At 49.4% G+C, this 19,540-nt stretch overlaps 1 protein-coding gene across 8 annotated transcripts in view; it reads right to left on the bottom strand.

Moving 5' to 3' along the window:
• Positions 1–19,540, bottom strand: part of CHD8 (chromodomain helicase DNA binding protein 8) — a 1,687,145-nt gene that overhangs the window by 187,857 nt on the left and 1,479,748 nt on the right. For all 8 annotated transcript variants that reach the window (XM_069633907.1, XM_069633913.1, XM_069633911.1 and 5 more), the window contains one exon: positions 11,619–11,795. In XM_069633907.1, the coding sequence (XP_069490008.1) occupies positions 11,619–11,795 (177 nt within the window). The remainder of the gene's footprint in view (positions 1–11,618; positions 11,796–19,540) is intronic.

Raw genomic sequence — 19,540 nt, 5'->3', positions numbered from 1 at the left:
GAAGTCCGTAGCCTTGAGTCATCCACGCCGCCTAAGGCACACGCCGTTGCCCAACTGGCGAAACCCAGTGTCGGCGATGTCCGTCGCAATAGTGATGGCGTGGTCCGACGCCACCTCGCCTTCCTGTAGGATCTCCAGGGCATCCGCCCTCTTGTCGTCCGGTAGGAAGTCCAGCAGGAGAGCCAGTTTGTACCATAACTCCCTGTCGTAGCGGGCCACGATAGCCAAGGCGTTGGCCGCTTTAATCGTCGTCGCTGCCGACGAGATGACCCTGCGTCCCATAGCGTCTAATTTCTTTCCCTCGCCGTCCGGTGGGGAAGTCGATGTGGAGGCCGCACCCCCCCCCGCTTTCTTCCTGGCCGCCGCGGAGACGACGGAGTCCGGGGTAGGCTGCGCCCGGAGGCACAGGGGGGCCGCTTCCGGGACCCGGTACTTCTTCTCGTACCGGTCTCTTCCGGTCTCTTCTAGCTGCCGTCCTGGAAGGGTTCTTTAGGAGGGCGAGGCCCTCATCCCAAATGTCGTCCAGTAGAGGCACCGCGAGGACCGTCTTCCTCTTGGCCTCGCGCCGTTGATAAAGGAATCCTTCCTTTTTCTTCTCTTCAGGGCAGAGTTGGAAAAGCTCGGATGCCCTGGCGATCATGGAGTGGAACGATCCAATCTCGTCGGGAGGAGAAACTCTGGTGGGAGGTGACGACGGTAGATCCTCGTCGTATACCTCGTCGTCCGTACCCGTCGCTGCTGTGTCAGTCCCCGTATCATCCCCTCGGGTGGACGGGGAGGAGGTCTGGACGGGGCGCGACGGCTGAAAAGGAGGTGGAGGGTGAATCCTCCTTTTCTTGGGAGGGGGAGCACCCGAAGGTCCCGGTTCAGGATCCCCCGACGGGAGAGGTTCCTCCGTCGGCAACGGTAGTCTCGTCCTTATCTCTGAACATAAGGACTGTATAGCCAACAAAATGGCCGCCGAGTTGTCTTGCGGCACTGGCAGAGGGGAATCCGACGGGCGATCAGGAGCCCCGTTGGCACCCTCGACGATGTCGTCGTCACCTGCGTCGGGATCCATCCCGACGGGCCGGTCTTCTTCCACGCCAAGGCCGTGGCTTAAGACCTCAATCAGCTCTTCCTCTGAGGCCGAATCTACGACGACGCCCTGCCCCCCCTTTTTCTTCCCCGCCGGGGGTTTCACGGGGGTCCTATCGATGGGCACAAAAGAGGACTCCCTCCGAGGTGGCAGGGAGACTCTGAGCCCCGAGGTCGCCACCACTGGTGTAGCCTCCACAGGCTGAGCCAGGGCCGCCGCGACAGTATCGATAGAGGGCTTGGCCGGATGGATTAAGGCCTTCACCACCTTGGGAGCGCTCACCACCTTATCCTTGAGGGGGGGGGACACTGCCTCGCTCCCCCTCCGATGGGGCCTTCGAGCTCGACCGGGGCCTCTCCAGGAGCTTCGCCGGGTGCTCGCCCTTCCTCTTACCCGACCCAGAGCATTGGCTGAAGGTGCCGGGGAGGGTGCGCCCTGCCTGGCGCTCGTAGAGCCCGACCGTTCGGCGCTCCCGGTGCCAGCGGACTTGCGGTGCTTGGCCTTGTGTTGGACCCCCGTCGCCGGGGAGTCCTCAAAGGTCTTAGAAGACCGCTCGGATTTCTTCCTCTTCTTCTCGCCTGACAGGCTCTTCCCTTCCAGCCAGTTGGCGAGACGTTGATGGCGGTCCTTCATGGTCCGCTCCGACATATTGCCGCAAAACGCACAGTCCTTCTCCACGTGCGTCTTGTCCTCATGTAAGCAGTAGAGGCAAAAGGAGTGTTCGTCCTCCTTAAAGACGTTCTGCAGCTGGCATCCAGGGCAGACCCTGAACAGCTTTCCGGGCGTCGAGCTTCCGTTCTCCTGGGCCATGTCCGGGCCTGAGAAACTTCTGGAGTCCTCCAAAAGCGTAGCTCGACGAAATCTTCACCCTTGAGGGGCGCAGACGAATCCGACACGGGTCCCCATTGATCGGATGGAGAGTCGGTGGAGCATGAGGCTCTTTTGACCGAAAAAAAACAAAGTTTTGAGAAAAAACGTGAAAAAATAGCTGTGGTCAGTATGACGCAGAGACCGGTGATTGGTTATTACTACGAAAGACAGATCAGAAACGAAACTGATACTGGTTTTTTTCTTTACCGAGGATTCCCAGCCTGACGGGGAATATTCATGAGCATGTGAATCCATGCCAGACCCCATGCTGGAGAAGGGGAGTTCTCTCTTAGCAAGAGTGTAACAGAGTGTGATGCAATTGACAATCCACCTTGAGATGGCTGATTTAGAGATAGGATCTCAGTCTCTACTATCTGCCACTGAAAAGAAAAACTGGTTTGTCTTTCTTAGTGGTTTAGTTCTTTCCAGGTAAAACATGACTGCCCTGCACACATCTAATGTGTGTAAGCTTCTTTCGGCCACGTTAGTGGGGTTCTGGAAGAAAGAGGCAGTTCGATTGATTGGTTCACATGGAACTTGGAAATAAATGTAGGCGCAAATCGAGGGCGAGTGCGCAGAACCACCTTATCCCTGTGGACTGTAACAAAAGGGTCTATAACTGAAATGGCCTGTAGTTCACTAACTCCTCTAATAGAAGTGATAGCCAATAGGAAAGCTGTCTTATAGGTAAGATCCTTGAGACTTGCCTTATGCATAGGCTCAAAAGGAGACCCCATAGGTCTAGTCAATACCACATTTAGGTCCCACCCGGGAGCCGGGTTAGAAATGGGGGGGGAATGAATCCTTTTAACCCCTTCCATGAAAGCCTTAATAACTGGTATTTTCCACCACAACACTTTCTGTTGTGATGTAGTGTAGGCTCAGACAGCAGCTAAGTGAACTTTCAGGGAATTAAAAACCAGGCCCGAGTCTAGTAAGTGAGTCAGGTACAATACGTGTGTAGGAGAGCAGTCAATTGAATTGACGCCCTTGGAATTGCACCAGATTAACAAAGCGCTTCCATTTACTGGAGTAGCAATATGGAGTGTTAGGTTTTCTGGCCTCCCTAAGTATGTCTATGCATCTCTGAGGGGATGCCCAAACTCTAAGACCTCAGACGCCAGGCCGCTAAATTCAGAGTTTGCGGGCATGCGTGCAGTGCTTCCCCTTTGTTCTGAGATAGCATGTTGTATGGGCAAGGCAGTCTGATGGGAGGAGAGAGGGACAGCTCCATCAGATGAGAGAACCAGGCTTTTTTAGTAGGGCAGTCGGGGGTGGGGGGGTTGAGCGTGGGAAAGCATAATCAAATTTCCCTGACCATGTTATCCAGAGACCGTTCCCCTTGGATCGGTTCTGGCAGTAGCTGGAGGCGTAATCTTTGTATTGAGTATTCTCCAGAGTTGCGAACAAGTCGATCTCTGGGAAGCCCCATTGTGCGAAAACGTTGGAAACGATGTCTTTGTGTAGTCGCCATTCGTACTCTATGGGTAGTGGGAAGTCTCTGCTGAGCACGTCCGCCAGAAGATTGAGTTCCCGTGGAACGTGTTGGGACAACAGGAACATTCTGTGTTTGAGAGCCCATTTCCAAATGTTCTGGGACAGTTTGGAAAGCCCGGGAGAGTGTGTGCCCCCTTGCTTGTTCAGGTAGTACATGGCTGTGGTGCTGTCTGTGAGGATCAGGACTGTCTTACCCTGCAGCTGTGTCTGAAAGGCTTACGTTGCTTTGAATACGGCCAATAGCTCTAACAGATCTATGTGGTTGGATACTACTTCTGAGGACTGTGCGCCGTCTGCTGAAGCAGGTGAGGGCCCCCCCTCCCCCAACCCCATGAGAGATGCGTCCGTTGTGAGAGTGGCTTCTACTGCGGGGTGGTGAAGGCCTTTCCCTTCAAGAGGTTTTCCCTCGACCACCACTGCAGAGAGAATGAGTGCTGGTGAGGCAACCAATAGATCGTCCCATTGTCCGCTGGCCGGACACCACTGGCTATAGAGCCACTCTCGCATGGGATGCATGCGCACGTGAGGAACTAAGTAAATGCAGGACGCCATCATTCCTAACAGTTGTATGGCTTTGCGTACTGTTACCTACATACTGGGGGATCTGAAACTGCATGTTTTGAACGCTCTTGTTGGAGGGGAAGACTGGGCCGTCTTCTGTGCGAATTAGAGCCCCTAGAAACTGCTTGACTCGAGTCTAGGCTGGATTTCTTCTCATTGATGGAGAATCCCAGGCTGAATAATAGGTATATCGTCTTTTGAGTGCTTGTTCCGTAGGAATCCCCTGTTATGAGCCAGTCATCGAGGTAAGGGTAAACCGGGACGGATTCCCTGCGCAGGTGCGCGGCTGCCACTGCCAGTACCTTCGTAAACACCATTGGTGCCGAGGCAATTCCGAAGGGGAGAACTTTGAACTGATAATGCTTGTCCTCTATCATGAACTTTAGGTATTTCCTGTGCGGCAGCAACATTGAAATATGAAAGTATGCATCTTTCATATCCAATGTTGCCATGTAATACCCCTGCGTCAGCAGAGGAGTTACCTCTTGCAACGTGACCATACAAAACTTTTGAGCTTTGACAAATTTGTTCGCTGGGCGCAAGTCTAGTACCGGGCGCATAGTGAGATCCTTTTTGGGTACAAGGATGTATATTGAATAAATATCCTCATTTATCTGTAGAAGAGGGACGACTTGCATGGCACTCTTTTCCTGCAGGATCTCGACCTCTTGAAGCAGGATGCGTAGGTGTTCCGGCGTCAGTCGTCTTGATTTTGGTGGTCTGAATTGAGGTGGACGGGAAAACTATGCGGTACCCGTGGGCGACGGTCTTGAACCCCCACTGGTGTGTTATCCCCTGCCATGCATGAAGGAATGATGTTAGACGTCCCCCGACCGGGGAGGCATGGGAAGGGACCCGGATCTGAGGGTCATTTCTGACCCGAGGCCAGGGAGCCTCTGGGGTTGGAATTCTGACCCCTACCTGTTAAGCTCACCTTGTATCCACGGGGACGCCACCCAGCCCTGGTTGGATGATTTGCACGCTCAAACCCTCTACCGGTCCGTTGGTAATGCCTCTGGTTAAAGATGGGTCTGCAATATAGGAGAGCTGGATTCAATACCAGATTGTCTATGTTTTCCCACCTCCCTTGGCCTCAACTCCTTCCTCCCCCTTGGGCCTTCCCCTCACCATAATATTGTAAAAGGTGGATTCTCCGTCCTGCTCCTCGTGGCAGGCCTGCTGCGACTCCGTAGGTTTGCTGCTTTATAGTCTTTATATGCAGTTCTTATGTTCCGTTTAGTTCGAATAATAATGTCTTGCTTCTTTCCTTTTAGGTATGGAAAGGTATTTTGGTGTTGCCATGCAGTCTGAAGATGAGCATGGACCGGTAGGCGAAAGCGCGGTGTGAGCGATGCTGTCCGTGAGTAATGCGCGATGCGCATCGCTGTTTCGCCTTTTATATTGCTAACCTGTGTCTTTTCTCTCCTTGCAGGTTGCGATGTTACTCGCCGAGCGCCGTAATGTTCCAGCAATTATACTGACCAGGAGAGGACTACCCAGGTAAGAATTGTGTGGCTTTTTCATTTAGGAGGAAACTTGAGTAAACGCTTACTAATGCTGTCTTTCTTTCTCCTCTTTCCAGATTATGGTATTCCAAGATGCATGCAGTGCCGGATGATGGAGTTCGTACCTTCAGGTGAGTGGAACTGAAGTCAGCAATAGATTGAAGATAGGATACTGTTCCAGCTAAGTTTTGTAGTGTTCTTTCTCTCTCTGCAGGTCCTTGGTTTCAGTTAAACTGGCATCAAAGAACTGAACACAGTGAGTGTTACGCTGCCCACAGCAAAATAATGCAAAGCATGTTCTGCTGTTTGGGTGTGGTTTAAATAGTCTCAGGCAAAGTAGTCCAGGTGAAATAGTCCCAGGCCTGCCACACCCAAAGTATTTCAGGTAAAGTAGTCCCGGGCCTGCCACACCCAAATGACTAGACCGCATAGCTCAGTTCTTTGTAACTGAGCTATGTGTGTGTCTCCATGTTGGCCGAACCTCCCCCACCCCACCAATTTAAATTGTCCCAAATAATTAGTCCCATTCTAATGTTGGTCTTCATGATGGTTATGAGCCTGGCGCCAAAGGCGCCAGGACTGACTCCAAGAAAGTCTTGGATGAGGTTTTAAGGCCTTTGACATGGCCCTAACTGGAAGGCGGACTTGCCAGTGAGGGCCAGGGGCAAGAGTCATGACACTACCCTTCTCACGCCGTTGTCCTCTGGGTGGATATGTGGTGGTGCTAGATCCTTGTCCTGAGGACCAGTTGTTTCATGAACCATACTGTTTTTGAGGGGAGCGAGATTGCCCATGAAAGGAACGAGAGCCCCCCCCCCCTATCTTTTGCAAAGGCCTTAGGGTAATCTGGTTCAAGGTCTCGAGAGTCTCATGTTCGTTTTTGGCTGTCTCAAGTGCCTCATCCACGGCCCTACTGAACAAGTTGGTCTCCTCAAACGGCTTGTGTATTAAGGATGCTTTGGTTTCAGACTTAAACCCAGAGTTTCTTAACCAGGCATGTTGTTTAAGAAGGGTACTCTGGTCCAAGGTCCTTCCGTTGTTACAGCAGCATCCGTAGTGTTCTTAAGAATGTTGTGGTTGACTTGCTTGCCTTCCGATACAATCGCAAGCAGACAAGCCTGCACCGGTTCAGGGACCTCTTGAAGGCCCTCTTTGCAGCAGGTTCCACTGTACATCTGAATAGCTAGCCAACAGTGTGGTGTTGTTGGCTATTCGGGTGGAGAATGCTACAGCAGTCGTAACCCTCATTCCCAGTGCCTAGAACTTTTTGCATTCTCTATCAGGCGGTGTCTCACCTGTAGACAGGGGGACACCGGACCTTTTTCTCGTTGTCATAACTACCAGAGAATCAGTAGTGGCATGCCCCCTAATGTAAGGGGGGTTGGTAGGAGAAGGGCGAAACAACTTCTCTACTGTGGGATTAACCGCCCTGGTCTGAGCTGGTGTTAACAATGAAAGAGCCAGACGTCTTAATAGAGTTCAGTAATGGGATGGCCTGACTGGCAGGAGGCTTTTCCTTTAGTATGTCTTCTACAAAATACGGATCTGGCACAGTCTCCTCTGTGGCAATTTGGAAATGTTCAGCAGCCTTCTTTAAGATGGCGTTAAATGCCATCTTATCATCCACAGGTGAGGCCTGACGGGCTAGTGTGGTAGGAGGGGAATCCATACACAGCGCCAGGGTCCGGGGTAGGAGAAGGGGACGCGTAAAGTGGATTATCAACCGGATGGCTGTATTCCCAACCCTCCATGGGATCAGTAGTATCCCCAAAGAGATTATCATCCTGTATGTAAGGATTTATAGGAACCTCATCATCAGTAAGGTCATAAACATTCTCTTCATGAGGATATGATAGTTAATTTATATAGCGCCTATACACGTGTTTCAAAGCGCTTCAAGGGAGGGAACAAGGGAAAATGCAATGAGCTTTCTTACAGGCCATGAACAGTAAGGATGTGAAATTAACTATCGGCTCGGCCTGACAACATTTCAGATAGTACAAAAGCTAAGACATAGATAAGGAAGGGTGGGGGAGAGTGGGAAGGAAATGGAAACAGACAGGCGACTACAGTACTAGGCCTGACGACATTTCTGGTAGAGCCAGAGAAAACAAAAGGTTAGGGAGAGGGGTGCAGAAAGGGAGGTGAGGAACAAAACAAGCGACAAATCCTCTGAAACCTGGCCATAGGCGTACAGGAAGCTCCTCACGAGGCCTCTTGGGAGCAAACCTCTCTGTGAGTTCATAAAACTTCTCCAGTCTGTTCATGCAACCCTCAAAATTCTCTCTGGTCCATGATGATGAACCAGTTGAGTCCAGGGGAGGAAAGGGGCCTTCCTGACTATTTTCCTTTCTTGAACGTCAAGATTTTTCTCCTAAAGTCTTGGATAAAGACAGAGGGCTCTCAAGGTACTCTTTTCGAGGCTTCGGCCGTTGTAACGGGTCTTTAGGCCATTCCTTCTTTTTCAACGTATCGTTCGACTGTTCTTTAAGTTTCACCACTGATGCGATCCTCGCGATACAATCGCTGATGCTCGGGGTTACAGGGAGGTGTGTAGGAAGAGCCGGTGGCTGCGCAGCGGTTTTTTGGTGCAACCGAGCCTTAATCAGCATCAGCGCTTTCTTTTGATGAGTCAAGACTGCTGTGTGTGTTTTGGTGCTAGCGCCCTTACTCTTGGATTGCCCGGACGCATGCGGCTGTCGCAGTTGCAGGGAGGGCTGCTGATCATCAAGATTAGCAGACACTGCCAAAATATTTGACGTGCCCTTTGGCGCTTTGGAGAACTTCGACTGGACCGCCGAAGGAGAACGATGGGTTGTGTGCTTTGTGTGGGGATCGGGTGCATCCCTGTCGTCGGGATGTACGGTCCCCATAGCAGGACTCCCGTCGTGCCCATCGGGCCGGGGACGGACGCTGCGTAGTGAGAATTCTCTGCCGTTAGGTCAACGGCTTCCGAAGTAGAGCCTTGGTCATCGCTAACCTATTCGTCACACTTCACAGCTGTGGCTGCGGGGGAATTATTCTCGGCCTGCGACATACCGTAGGCCGCCCACCGCTTCAAACATCGCTCCTTAATACTTTTGGGATGGAGGAGCTTACAGGCCGCCTCGTTGTGCTCGAGGAGAAGACAATTATTGCACCAGCGGTGCTGGTCTTTCCACAGATATTTTTGCCTTACAAGAAGGACAAAATCAAAATGGGAGTCCTGTCCATAGCACAGGTTTGTGATAGCGACGACCAACCCAAGGGAACAAAGAGGGGGAAAAGGAAAGGCATTCTTGAAAAGAATACGACCACCCGACCCCACTCTCCCTACTGTACAGGCCGGTCAGAAGGCCCGGCCACGTGGTCAGCAGCACCGACAGGATCAACAGTCGTTGAAGTTCCATAGTAAGCAGTCTTAGGCGGTGGCACAGGAATCAACCGTCGAGAGGAGTGACAATAAGAACAAAAGACCAAAGGTTGAGAATATAACAATAATGCATTGTTTTATGAAGAGCTCTGCATTAAGGCAACCAGTTAGCGGGGTGGAAAAAATCAATCTGAGGAACCTCGTCACGCGAGGGATCTTGGGTACACTACAAGTCACGTTACGGATAGTGTTACAGGCACGCCCATGTCGACGTCCCCTTTCAATCCTCGAAAGACAAGATGCAATACTGTGTGGTTACCACTGGATGTTCGACTATATGCACAGCATGTGATTCAAAGCAGATTAACAAGCATCAGAACATTTATGTCACCATCAAATTTAATGGCTGGTGGCAGTGGTGTAAATTGTCCTACCATTGTGCGTTTGTACCATAGGATGAATCCTCAGCTGCAGTAATGCACTCATGGGTGCCCATTTAATCAAAATGGCCCTGGTCGTCTTTATTCGCCATTTCTTGCTTATGAGGTCTTTCTTGGGTTTTACTCTGTGCTCCAAACCAGGTTTAACCCTTTTGTTCGTTTTGCCTTTGGCGGGCTTCAGTGTGTCTGGCATGGCAGGAAGCAAGGGAGGCGCCCGAAACTGCGTCCGTAGTGTCCTTGGTTACCTGAATGCACCCAGTGCTGATTGGCTGGCTGTCCTTGCAGGACAGCCACCCTGCTGTGTGAGTGACAGCTAGGCTGTGCATGAATGGCAGAAATTTGCATAAAAGGAGAGTTCTCTTGTACCGAAGGCAGAGCCGACCACTGGACGAAACACCCGATGAAGGAAACTGGAAGAGAAGCTTGCTGCACCCTCCTGGACTCTTGAACTGCCCTAGGGAAGCCCTGCTGCAGTGCTGAAGCTCCAATTTCGTATCGACTAGAGAAGCCCGGAATGGACGACTTCTTCTCTTGGGTTGGTGGGACCAAGTGACTCCAAGACGAACTTTGTTGGAAAACCTCTCCCTGCTGGCTGTACTTCTTTGCTGCTGCTGGAACAGAGTGCCAGGGGTCAGGTAAACCAGAATCAAGTGCATCGTCTTTAAGCCGGACCAGAACTCCAGGAAGATCCTGAGGACCCTCCTGAAGCAGGACGACCCAAGCCCTAGTCACCTCACCAGAGTGCTGGACTCCAGAAGCAAGGGAAGCCCATCAAGTGTCCAAGAACCGCAGTGGTGCTATTGACCGGTAGCTGAAACCGCAAAGTGCTGCTGAATTGGAAAGAGCCTGTAGCCGCAGATAACGTTCGAACTGCAGTGCAGGAGTCCTCCAGACGTCCTCCCTCTTGTCCCCACGACAGAGGCCCAGGAACCAACAATCTGCAAGACTGCAACCAGAACAGAAGCCAGTTGGATCCTCTTCTTCAAACCTAAGGTACCGTCTTGACTAAGGTGTACTTAGTTCTTTGGTCTGTAGCTTGCTTGTTCTCACTGGAGACTTGCAGTGGCTCCTTTTTGCAGAGATGATTGCAGCTTTGCCTTCACAAGCCTTACAGCTTGTGGGCCAACAGTGCTTTTTTATTTACTACAACCTCTCTAAACGTTGTGCAAGACTTTTGTGCTATCTAAAGAAGTGCCTCAACTCCATAGACATTGCTCAAATTGACTTTGGCTGTCCTGGCTCCCAGCAGACTTTTCTAACCGATTGACTTTGGTTCCAACTGTCCCTCATAGGTGGTACGTAAGTTTAAGTTGTATTGCTGGGAAAGATCCAATCTAGACTTCATTGGGAGATTGAAAAGTATTCACATGCACTGAGAATCTGTTGACCTTTGCCACAACCTCAGAATTGCATTAAGTGTAAAAAAGTGATATATTAATGCCAAACATTGTCCTAGTAACTGAAGTCACCTCAGGGTGTAGGGACTATGTGTGAGGCATCCCAAAAGGGTATCTACTTGCTTATCTTAAATCTGAGGAAGTGTTATGAAGTGTAATCTTATTGTTGCATATTGCCCACTTTAAAGAAGGCTGATTTAAAACTGATCAGTAACTACATAAATAAATATTTGACTAGAAAACCTTGAGTGTAAGTGTTATTTGGATACTTGTAATTGTGAATCTCAGTGTTACATCTCTACAGCTCACATTTACCCCTCTTGAGATAAGTCTGGCTGCTCAGTCACTCTACCAACTTGTGTAGTACAGACCTATACCAATAGGTGGGTTACCTAATACCAAGAGGACAAGGCTGGTGTAGTCTCCCATAGGGTTACTGCATCCAGTCTTGCCTAACACTGACTGAACACTGAAGCTTGATTTCTTCGTGAAAGTATGTGAGCGGAAGCCTGGCATGTTTGTCACATTTCATTAGTGCATTATTGTGTAAACATGGTTATTTATGATAGAGATACATTACTAGGAGTTGTATGTGCCCGAGGAGACAGTTGCAGGAATGAATTAACTAATATGGAGACTGAACTGCTTCTCACCCATTGAGCGTTAAATCCATCAACTGATGTGCTCAATGCAGGAGAAGTCAGGAATACATTTAGCAATTCCCTGGGCCATGACTGAGGTGTCTCCATGTGACAAGTCTGCTCATTAATCAGGAAGTGAGCAAAGATCTATTTTAAGCCGGTTGGTATATAAAAAGTAACAGAACTTACAGAATAAAAACACTTATGACAAATTGTATACTAGACTAATCGGGGTAGCTTTTGGAGGAGAACAAGGACAATACAAAGGTCGTCTCACCGCTAAAAAACGTGGGTCTACAGAAAACTCTGGATGTCCTTGCAGCCAAGCATCCAGTTCACAGCGTCGTGGTGCATCGTCCCCTAGGAGCATCTTCCCTTGCTTGTTTACCACTGGTATCCTGGCCTCTACATCTATCCATGGCTGTTGCAGTTGCGGCTCTTTCACCTGCTGAACCTTCAAATGGAAGGAAAGAAGACACCCTGAGCTTACGCAAACAAAGCTATGAAGAACTGTGGAAACATGAAGACAGGTGTCCCTTACAAGGTAGAGAGGCTACCAAAGCATACAACGCTGTGAGACAACCATAATCATGCAGTTTCCAAGTAAAATAACACAAAGATGATAGATGGTGTGGAAAAAAGTGAGACGCTGAAAGAACGGCAGAGAAGGAAACAAATACAAAATAAAGAGTGAAAACAACCAGGCAAAGCAACCTTTGGCTTTCACCAATACATTTATAGCTGCTTTTCTTCCCTAACAGGAGATCCAAACAGAAACCACTGGGCTGGTATGAAACTGTCCAAAAGATAGCAAGAGGCTTGCACATCACCGTAGATACTCCAATACCAACTTCAAACTGTCATTGCAAAACCTACTTTACCCCGTCATGAGGGTGACTGGGATCAATGAGCAGACTAGGACAGAAATATAGCTAATATTATTTTGTTTTATTTTGGGAATAGAACACAGAGTAGGCAAAACAACAAACGAGGACTGTTAGGAAAGATTTTCTTTGTGTTGCTTTCCTTCCATAGACTTCTATGGGACACCCTAACTTTTTGCTTGTGTCTGCTTTGTGCAGTTAAGTAAAGCCCTCAGCTTTACTTCACTTATGTTTTGCTCACTTTTATGGGGAAACTGATCCGTCCATTTAAGAATATCAGTACTGGGAGATCTCATCTCCTTTAGTAGAATTCTTACACTTTTTTTAAAGCTGCACACATCACCTTACAGAGATGTGCGGTTAGGATACTTTGCATCCTTACACGTGTTTCGAGCTTTCCTGGCTCTTCATCTGAGGCTTTTGTATGACATTCAAAAAGTCCAATTCTGTATATGGCAAGATGCGTCTGTACTGCCGCTACGGTTCCTGGCATCAGATATCGCCACATTTGCGAAGCATTAGAGTTGAACACACATCAGGCAACCTTTGCCATATACAGAATTGGACTTTTTGAATGTCATACAAAACCCTCAGATTAAGACCCAGGAAAGCTCGAAACACGTGTCAGGCTGTCGTATTCTTCAAATAAATACCAAATTGGAATTTAACTTTCGCACCAATTGGTGCAATGTTACTGGGACTTTGTTAACTGTTCCTGTACAGTGGTAGTATATTGGTAGTATACCCACACCCCCCAGATACCTGCTGCCTTGTCCACTCTAGTAACCACGTATAAGCGCAGAGGAAATCATTGACTTATTCTGCCAACTGCCCTCCTTACTCTAAAATGGTCTCATTACATTTTCACCTCTATCAACTCAGTGTTCCTACTAGGGGAAAAAATGACCATTAGGCAAAATTCTAAAGGGTGATGAAAGACCAGATCCATCCATGTTAATCAAATCTCTCTAAATGACATGCATTACTCACCGTAACAGCATTTCTGGTTGTATCTGCTTAGATTCACATGCTGTGCATATAGTCCGGCATCAAGTGGTAATCGTAGAGTATTGCATCTTTCTTTCGAAGTTTGAAAGGGGCCGTCGACATGGGCGTGGACAACACTATCCCGAACGAGACGTGTAGTGTACCCAAAATCCCTCACGCTGTCGTTGTCCGGTTGTGTTTTTCTGCCGTGAGGGAGCCTTATAGTCGGCGTGAGTACAGAAGAGAGAAGGTGTAAGATGTCCATGTTCCTTCTACTCCATGAGGGGAGGAAGGATGGGCGCATGTGAATCTACACAGATACCATAATCAGAAATGCTATTACGGTGAGTAATGCATGTCTTCTGATGCTTGTTAATCTGCTTAGAATCACATGCTGTGCATAGACAAGCGAGCAGTACTCCGAGATGATGGTGGGATGTGAGAAATAACAGTAGCAAAGAGATGTCTTAGCACTGCTTGTCCCACCTGAGTGTAGGCAGCAGTGTTGTGTAAAGGTGCTACAGAACTCCAGGTTGCTGCTTTACAAATGGACCCACTTGGCAAGAGTGTAGCACAATGTGATGCAGTTTACAATCCACTTTGAAATAGCCGATTTAGAGACGGGGTCCCCTTCTCTACCAGCTACCACTGAAACAAAAAACTGTTTTTTCTTTTAGTGGTTTTGTCTTTTCCAGATAATATATCACTGCTGTCCTCACATCTAGTGTGTGGAGGCTTCTTCCTGCCAAGTTAGTGGGGTTCCTGAAAAAGGTGGGTAGTTCTATGGACTGGTTCACATAGAATTTTGAAATAAATTTAGCCTCAAATTGTGGGTAATTATGCAGGACCACCTTATCCTTGTGAATCGTGACAAATGGGTCTTGAACTGAAAGGGCTCGCAGTTCACCAACTCTCCTTATTGATGCAATCACCACCAAGAAGGCGGTCTTGTAGGTGACTGATTTAAGGCTAGCCTTGTTCATTGGTTCAAAGGGAGGCCCCATTAGTCTAGTAAGTACAATATTCAGGTCCCACCCGGCAGCTGGGTTGGAAATAGCAGGATGAAGTCTTTTTACCCTTTCCGTAAATACTTTAATTACTGGAATTTCCCACCACAAAATCTTCTTCTGGGATATGGTATATGCTGAAAGCGCAGCTAAGTGGACTTTCATGGAATTGAAAACCAAGCCTGAATCTAGCAGGTGAGTTAGGTACAGGACAATGTGTGTTGGTGTGCATTCAATAAGATTGATGTTTTTGCCATTACATGAGATGACAAAGCGTTTCCATTTGTTGGAGTAGCTATGTCTGGTGTTAGGTTTCCGTGCTTCCTGGAGTATGTCCATACATCTTTGAGGGAGTTGGAAGTGCCGAACTCTATGTCCTAAGGAGCCAGGCTACTAAGTTGAGAGTTTGAGGGCATGGATGTAGTGTCTCCCCTTGTCTTGCAACAGTATGTTGTAAGGGGCATGGCAGCTTCCTGGGAGGGGACACAGACATTGCCATGAGATGGTAGAACCAAGGTTGGTGGGCCCATATCAAGGCCACCAGAATCATCCTGACTGGCTCTTGGTGCATCTGTGCACTATCCTGTTGAGCAGGGAATTCGGGGGAAAAGCGTAGACAAATTTCCCCGACCGTGTTATCCAGAGACCAATCCCCTTCGAGTGGTTCTGAGGGTACTTGGAGGTGCAATATGGGCATTGTGCGTTCTCCAGATTTGCAAACAAGTCCATCTCTGGGAAGCCCCAGTCTCCAAAGACATTGAGAACAATGTCCTTGTGCAGTCGCCACTCGTACTCTACGGGTAGTGGGAAGTCTCTGCCGAGTACGTCCGCCAGAAGATTGAGTTCCCCTGAAACGTGTTGTGACAGGATGTATATTTTGTGTTTGAGAGCGCATTTCCATATATGTTCTGTGACAGTTTGGACAGTCCCGGAGAGTGAATGCCCCCTTGTTTGTTAAAGTAATACATGGCCGTAGTACTGTCCGTGAGGACTAGAACTGTCTTCAGCTGGCGTGTGTAGTTGGAATGCCTTCAGGGTCTTGAACACTGCTAGCAATTCCAATACGTTTATGTGGTTGGATACAACCGCTGGGGACCACACGCTGTGCGCCGTCTGATGAAGGAGGTGAGCCCACCACCCTGTCAGAGATAAGTCTGTGGTGAGAGTGGCTTCCACTGCAGGGGTGGTGAAGGTGTTCCCTTGCAGGAGGTTTTCCCTGGACCACCTCTGCAGAGACTGAACGAGGGCTGCTGAGACAAACACTAGATCGTCCCATTGTCCCCTGGCCTGACACCATTGGCTCGAGAGCCACTCCTGCATAGTGCACATGCGCAGACCTCCGTGTGGAACTAGGTAGATGCAAGAGGCCATCATCCCTAACAGTCGCATGGCTTTGCGTACAGTCACCTCGTGATTGGCTACATGGTCAGGGATCTGGAACAGTCGTCGAGGTAAGGGTAGACTGGGATGGATTGCCTGCGCAGGTGATCAGCTACTACCGCCAGTACTTTCGTGAACATCCATGGAGCTGTGGCGATGCTGAAGGGAAGAACCTTGAACTGATAGTGTGTCACCTCTATCATGAACCTTAGGTACTTTCTGTGCGCTGGCAACATTGAAATATGAAAGTATGCATCCTTCATATCCAATGTGGCCATTTAATATCGCTGCACCAGAAGTGGGATTACTTCCTGCAATGTTGCCATTCAAAGTTTTTGCGGTTTGACATATTTGTTCGCTGGGTGCAGGTCTAACACTGGGCGCATGGTAGGATCCTTTTTGGGTACAAGGAAGTACATTGAATAAATATCCTTGTTTACCTGGTGAATGGGGATGTCTTCTACAGCGCACTTTTCCAGGAGGATCTGCACCTCTTCCAGCAGCATTTGCAGGTGTGCTGGTGATCGGCGTCTGCTCTTTTGGCGGCGATATCAAGGTGGCCGGGTGGAACTCAATGCAACAACCGTGGGTGACGGTCTTGAGCACCCACTGGTCGGATGTTAACCCCTCCCATGCATGAATGATTGATGACAACCGTCCCCTGAAAGTGAAGGCATGAGAGGGGACCTGGACTGGCGAGACACTTTGATGTGGAGGCCAGGAAGCTTCTTGGAGTAAAGTTTCTACCTCTACCCATCTACCCATGCCTCTGCGCTGCCTCTTTGCCGATACTGGCTGTTGCCAGATGAACCTTGTCCGGAGGACCATGGGGTGCCTCCAACGCCATATTGCCCACGAGTCTCATGTTCTTTTTTAGCCGTCTCCAAGGAGTCATCGACAGCCTTACCAAATAAGTTTGACTCCTATATGGGTTTATCTATCAGGGAGGCCCCGAGTCTCCGGCTTGAAGCCCGAATTTTTCAGCCAGGAGTGTCTCTTTAGCAGAGCCCCTTGACAGAGGGCGTTCCGCAGTTTCAGCAGTGTCTAGTGTGTTCATTAAAATATTATGGGTCATCCCGTCTACACTCAGTGACGACCGCCAGCAGGCATGATTGCATGGGTGAAGAGACCTCTTGGAGGCCTTCTTGGAGCAGCCAAGCGTTGCATTAGTCGCAAGCCTAGTTTAATAGGCCGCAGATGTGGTAATCGTTTGCTGAGGGCATAGAGTTATTTGCAGTCCTTATCCGGGGGCGTCTTCGCTGTGTAAAGTGGCACCTCTACCCTTTTTTCTGGTGGCTGTAACAACCAGAGAATCCGGTGTGGTAGGACCCCGAACATACATGGGGTCAGATGGAGAGGGGTGAAAGTTTCTCAACATGAGGGTTGACGGCCCTTGTGGGGGAAGGAGACCAAGAAGGAGTAAGGCGTTTCTTTATGGAGCTGAGCAAAGGAATAGCCTGACTAGTCAGAGTCCTGGACAGCCTCCTGTGTAGCGATCTGAAAGGGATCTGCAGCTCTTTAGGATGGCATTAAATACCATCTGGTCATCTATTGGCGATGACTGCCTTTGTTGAGGTGAAGATGGCGGGTCTAGACAAATAAGGGAGTAGTGTCTTACCTGTAACTCCATTTCACCAGCGTTGGTATCTTTCATGGATTCACATGCTGTGAACATTTTCACGTCAGGTTGGGAACTTTAACTTAGCGTTTTACTATGGAAAACAACACTTTAGTGTCCTATCAACGTCCTTTTTGGGTGCTTTAGGCCCCACTAATAGGACATCTAGTATAAATAGCCCCGACCCTGCTGCTTCCTTTCAGATTTTAACCTCCAAAGTAGAGGGAACCCAAACCCAGGTTTTCCTACAGGGGCGGCCGGTGGGCGTGTGTGAATCCATTAAAGATACCAACGCTGGAGAAATGGAGTTACAGGTAAGAAACTACTCCCTTCTCCAGCATTGGATCTTTCATGGATTCACATGCTGTGAATAGATTACACAGCAGTACAACCAATTGGTGGCGGTGTGTGACAGGCAAACCAACTAACAGTACTTAATCACATATATGGGACAACAAACCCATCAAGTGACCAAGCCCATAGAAATAACCCTGAAGCTGCATGGCCTTCCTTAATGGAACAGGCGTTGGAGGACCACACGCCCCACCTGCACATCCTTCACATGCTGCTTCCCCAGACAGTAATGCCTGGTGAAGGTATGCAGCACCGCCCAGGAGGCCGCCTGGCAAATGTCCACCAGTGGTATCGCAGACCACTCTGCCGCCGACGAGGCAGTGGACCTCGCAGAATGTGCCGTAGGAGCACTACTCAAAGGCTTTCCAGCATTTGTGTGGCAAAACTAAAAATTGTAGCGGAAACACATCGGTAAAGTCCTTGCTTGGAGATGGTCTGCCCCTTGTTGGACTTGGACCTTGTTGGGCCATACGTCACAAACATTTGCTTCGATTCCCTGAAGTCCTGAGTGCGATTCAGATAAAACTTTAAGGCCCTCTTAACATCCAGAGAATGCAAAGCCCTTTCTGCTGGCATGGTTGCTTTAGCAAAAAACAAGGATAAAGTAAAAGAGTTAAGTTTATGAAATGCCTTTGGTACTTTCGGGATCAAGTGCAGGTTAGTGGCCAGGAGAACCTTGCCCTTCAGAAACCTCAGATAAGGAGGGTCAATGACCAATGCTTGCAATTCTGACATCCTCCTGGCCGAGGTAATTGCCACTAGAAACCCCACTTACCATGAGAGGAACTTCAATGAAGCCGTCTACATGGATTCAAAAGGAGACTTCATCAAAGCCGAAAGGACCACATTAAGCCTCCATACTGGTGCAAATTTTTTCACAGGAGGAAACGTCCGAAACAACCCTTTCAGAAAGTGTTTCACCAAACGATCACTGGCAGCATGGCGTTTTCTCGTGAACCTAGAAATCGCCGCCAGATGCACCTTAATAGATGATAATGCTAGGCCCGCTTCAACCAAGTGCAATAGGTACAGGAGAACCTGCGCCGGAGCAATGTTCAAAGGATCAACTCCCAGATGACCCTTACACCATTCACAGAATCTCATCCATTTATGCCCGTACGAGACATTTGTGGAAGGCGCCCCTCTCTAAAATCCGTCGACATTCTTGGGAGATTCCTAAATGCCCAAACTCGGAGTGGTCAGGAGCCATGCCGTCAGGCTGAGAGACACCGGATCGTGATGCCACACCCTGCCCTCGTCCTGAGACAGGAGATCCGGAGCTGCTCCCAACCGAATCAGCTCTTCCACCGTCATATACAGGAGGTCTGAGAACCACATCTGCCTGTGCCAAAACTGAGCCACTAGAATCACTCAGCACTGGTACCTCCGAATCCGCTGGATAGTCCGCCCAATGACCAGGAACAGGGGAAACGCATACCCGAAGAGCCCCGTCCACAGGAACAAAAACGCGTCCCCCAAGGACTCTGGATGAGCCCCTCTGCTGTCAAACTCCAGACATTGCTTGTTTTCCCATGTAGCAAAAAGATCCAACGGAGGATGCCCCCATCGCTGGAAGATCCTGGAGACCAGTTGCTCCGACAGCCTCCACTCATGCAGCTGGATGAGTCCCTGCTGAGTGCATCGGCTTCAACATTCAGCACTCCGGGCAGATGGAAAGCGACAATGCTGATTCCTTACGCTAGAGCCCATTGCCAAACATCCTGTGCCTCCTTCGACAGGACTCGGGAATGTGTGCCCCCCACCCTCACCACTGACCCGCGGATAAGCAGAAGAAACGACTTTAGGGCCCAGTGCACTGCCCTCAACTCGAGCACATTGATGTGGAACATAGCCTCCAGCCGAGACCACAGGCCCTGCGAGCCGTCGAGGTGTGCCTCCCATACCAACTGGGAATGCGTCTGCCACAATCGTAAACTGAAAATCTGGCACCAGCAAGGGCATTCCCCTC

Source organism: Ambystoma mexicanum, chromosome 13 (genome assembly GCF_040938575.1).
Source record: "Ambystoma mexicanum isolate Mex_15411 chromosome 13, UKY_AmexF1_1, whole genome shotgun sequence".
NCBI classification, from domain to species: Eukaryota; Metazoa; Chordata; class Amphibia; order Caudata; family Ambystomatidae; genus Ambystoma; species Ambystoma mexicanum.
This window is presented reverse-complemented; position numbering and strand designations above follow the sequence as displayed.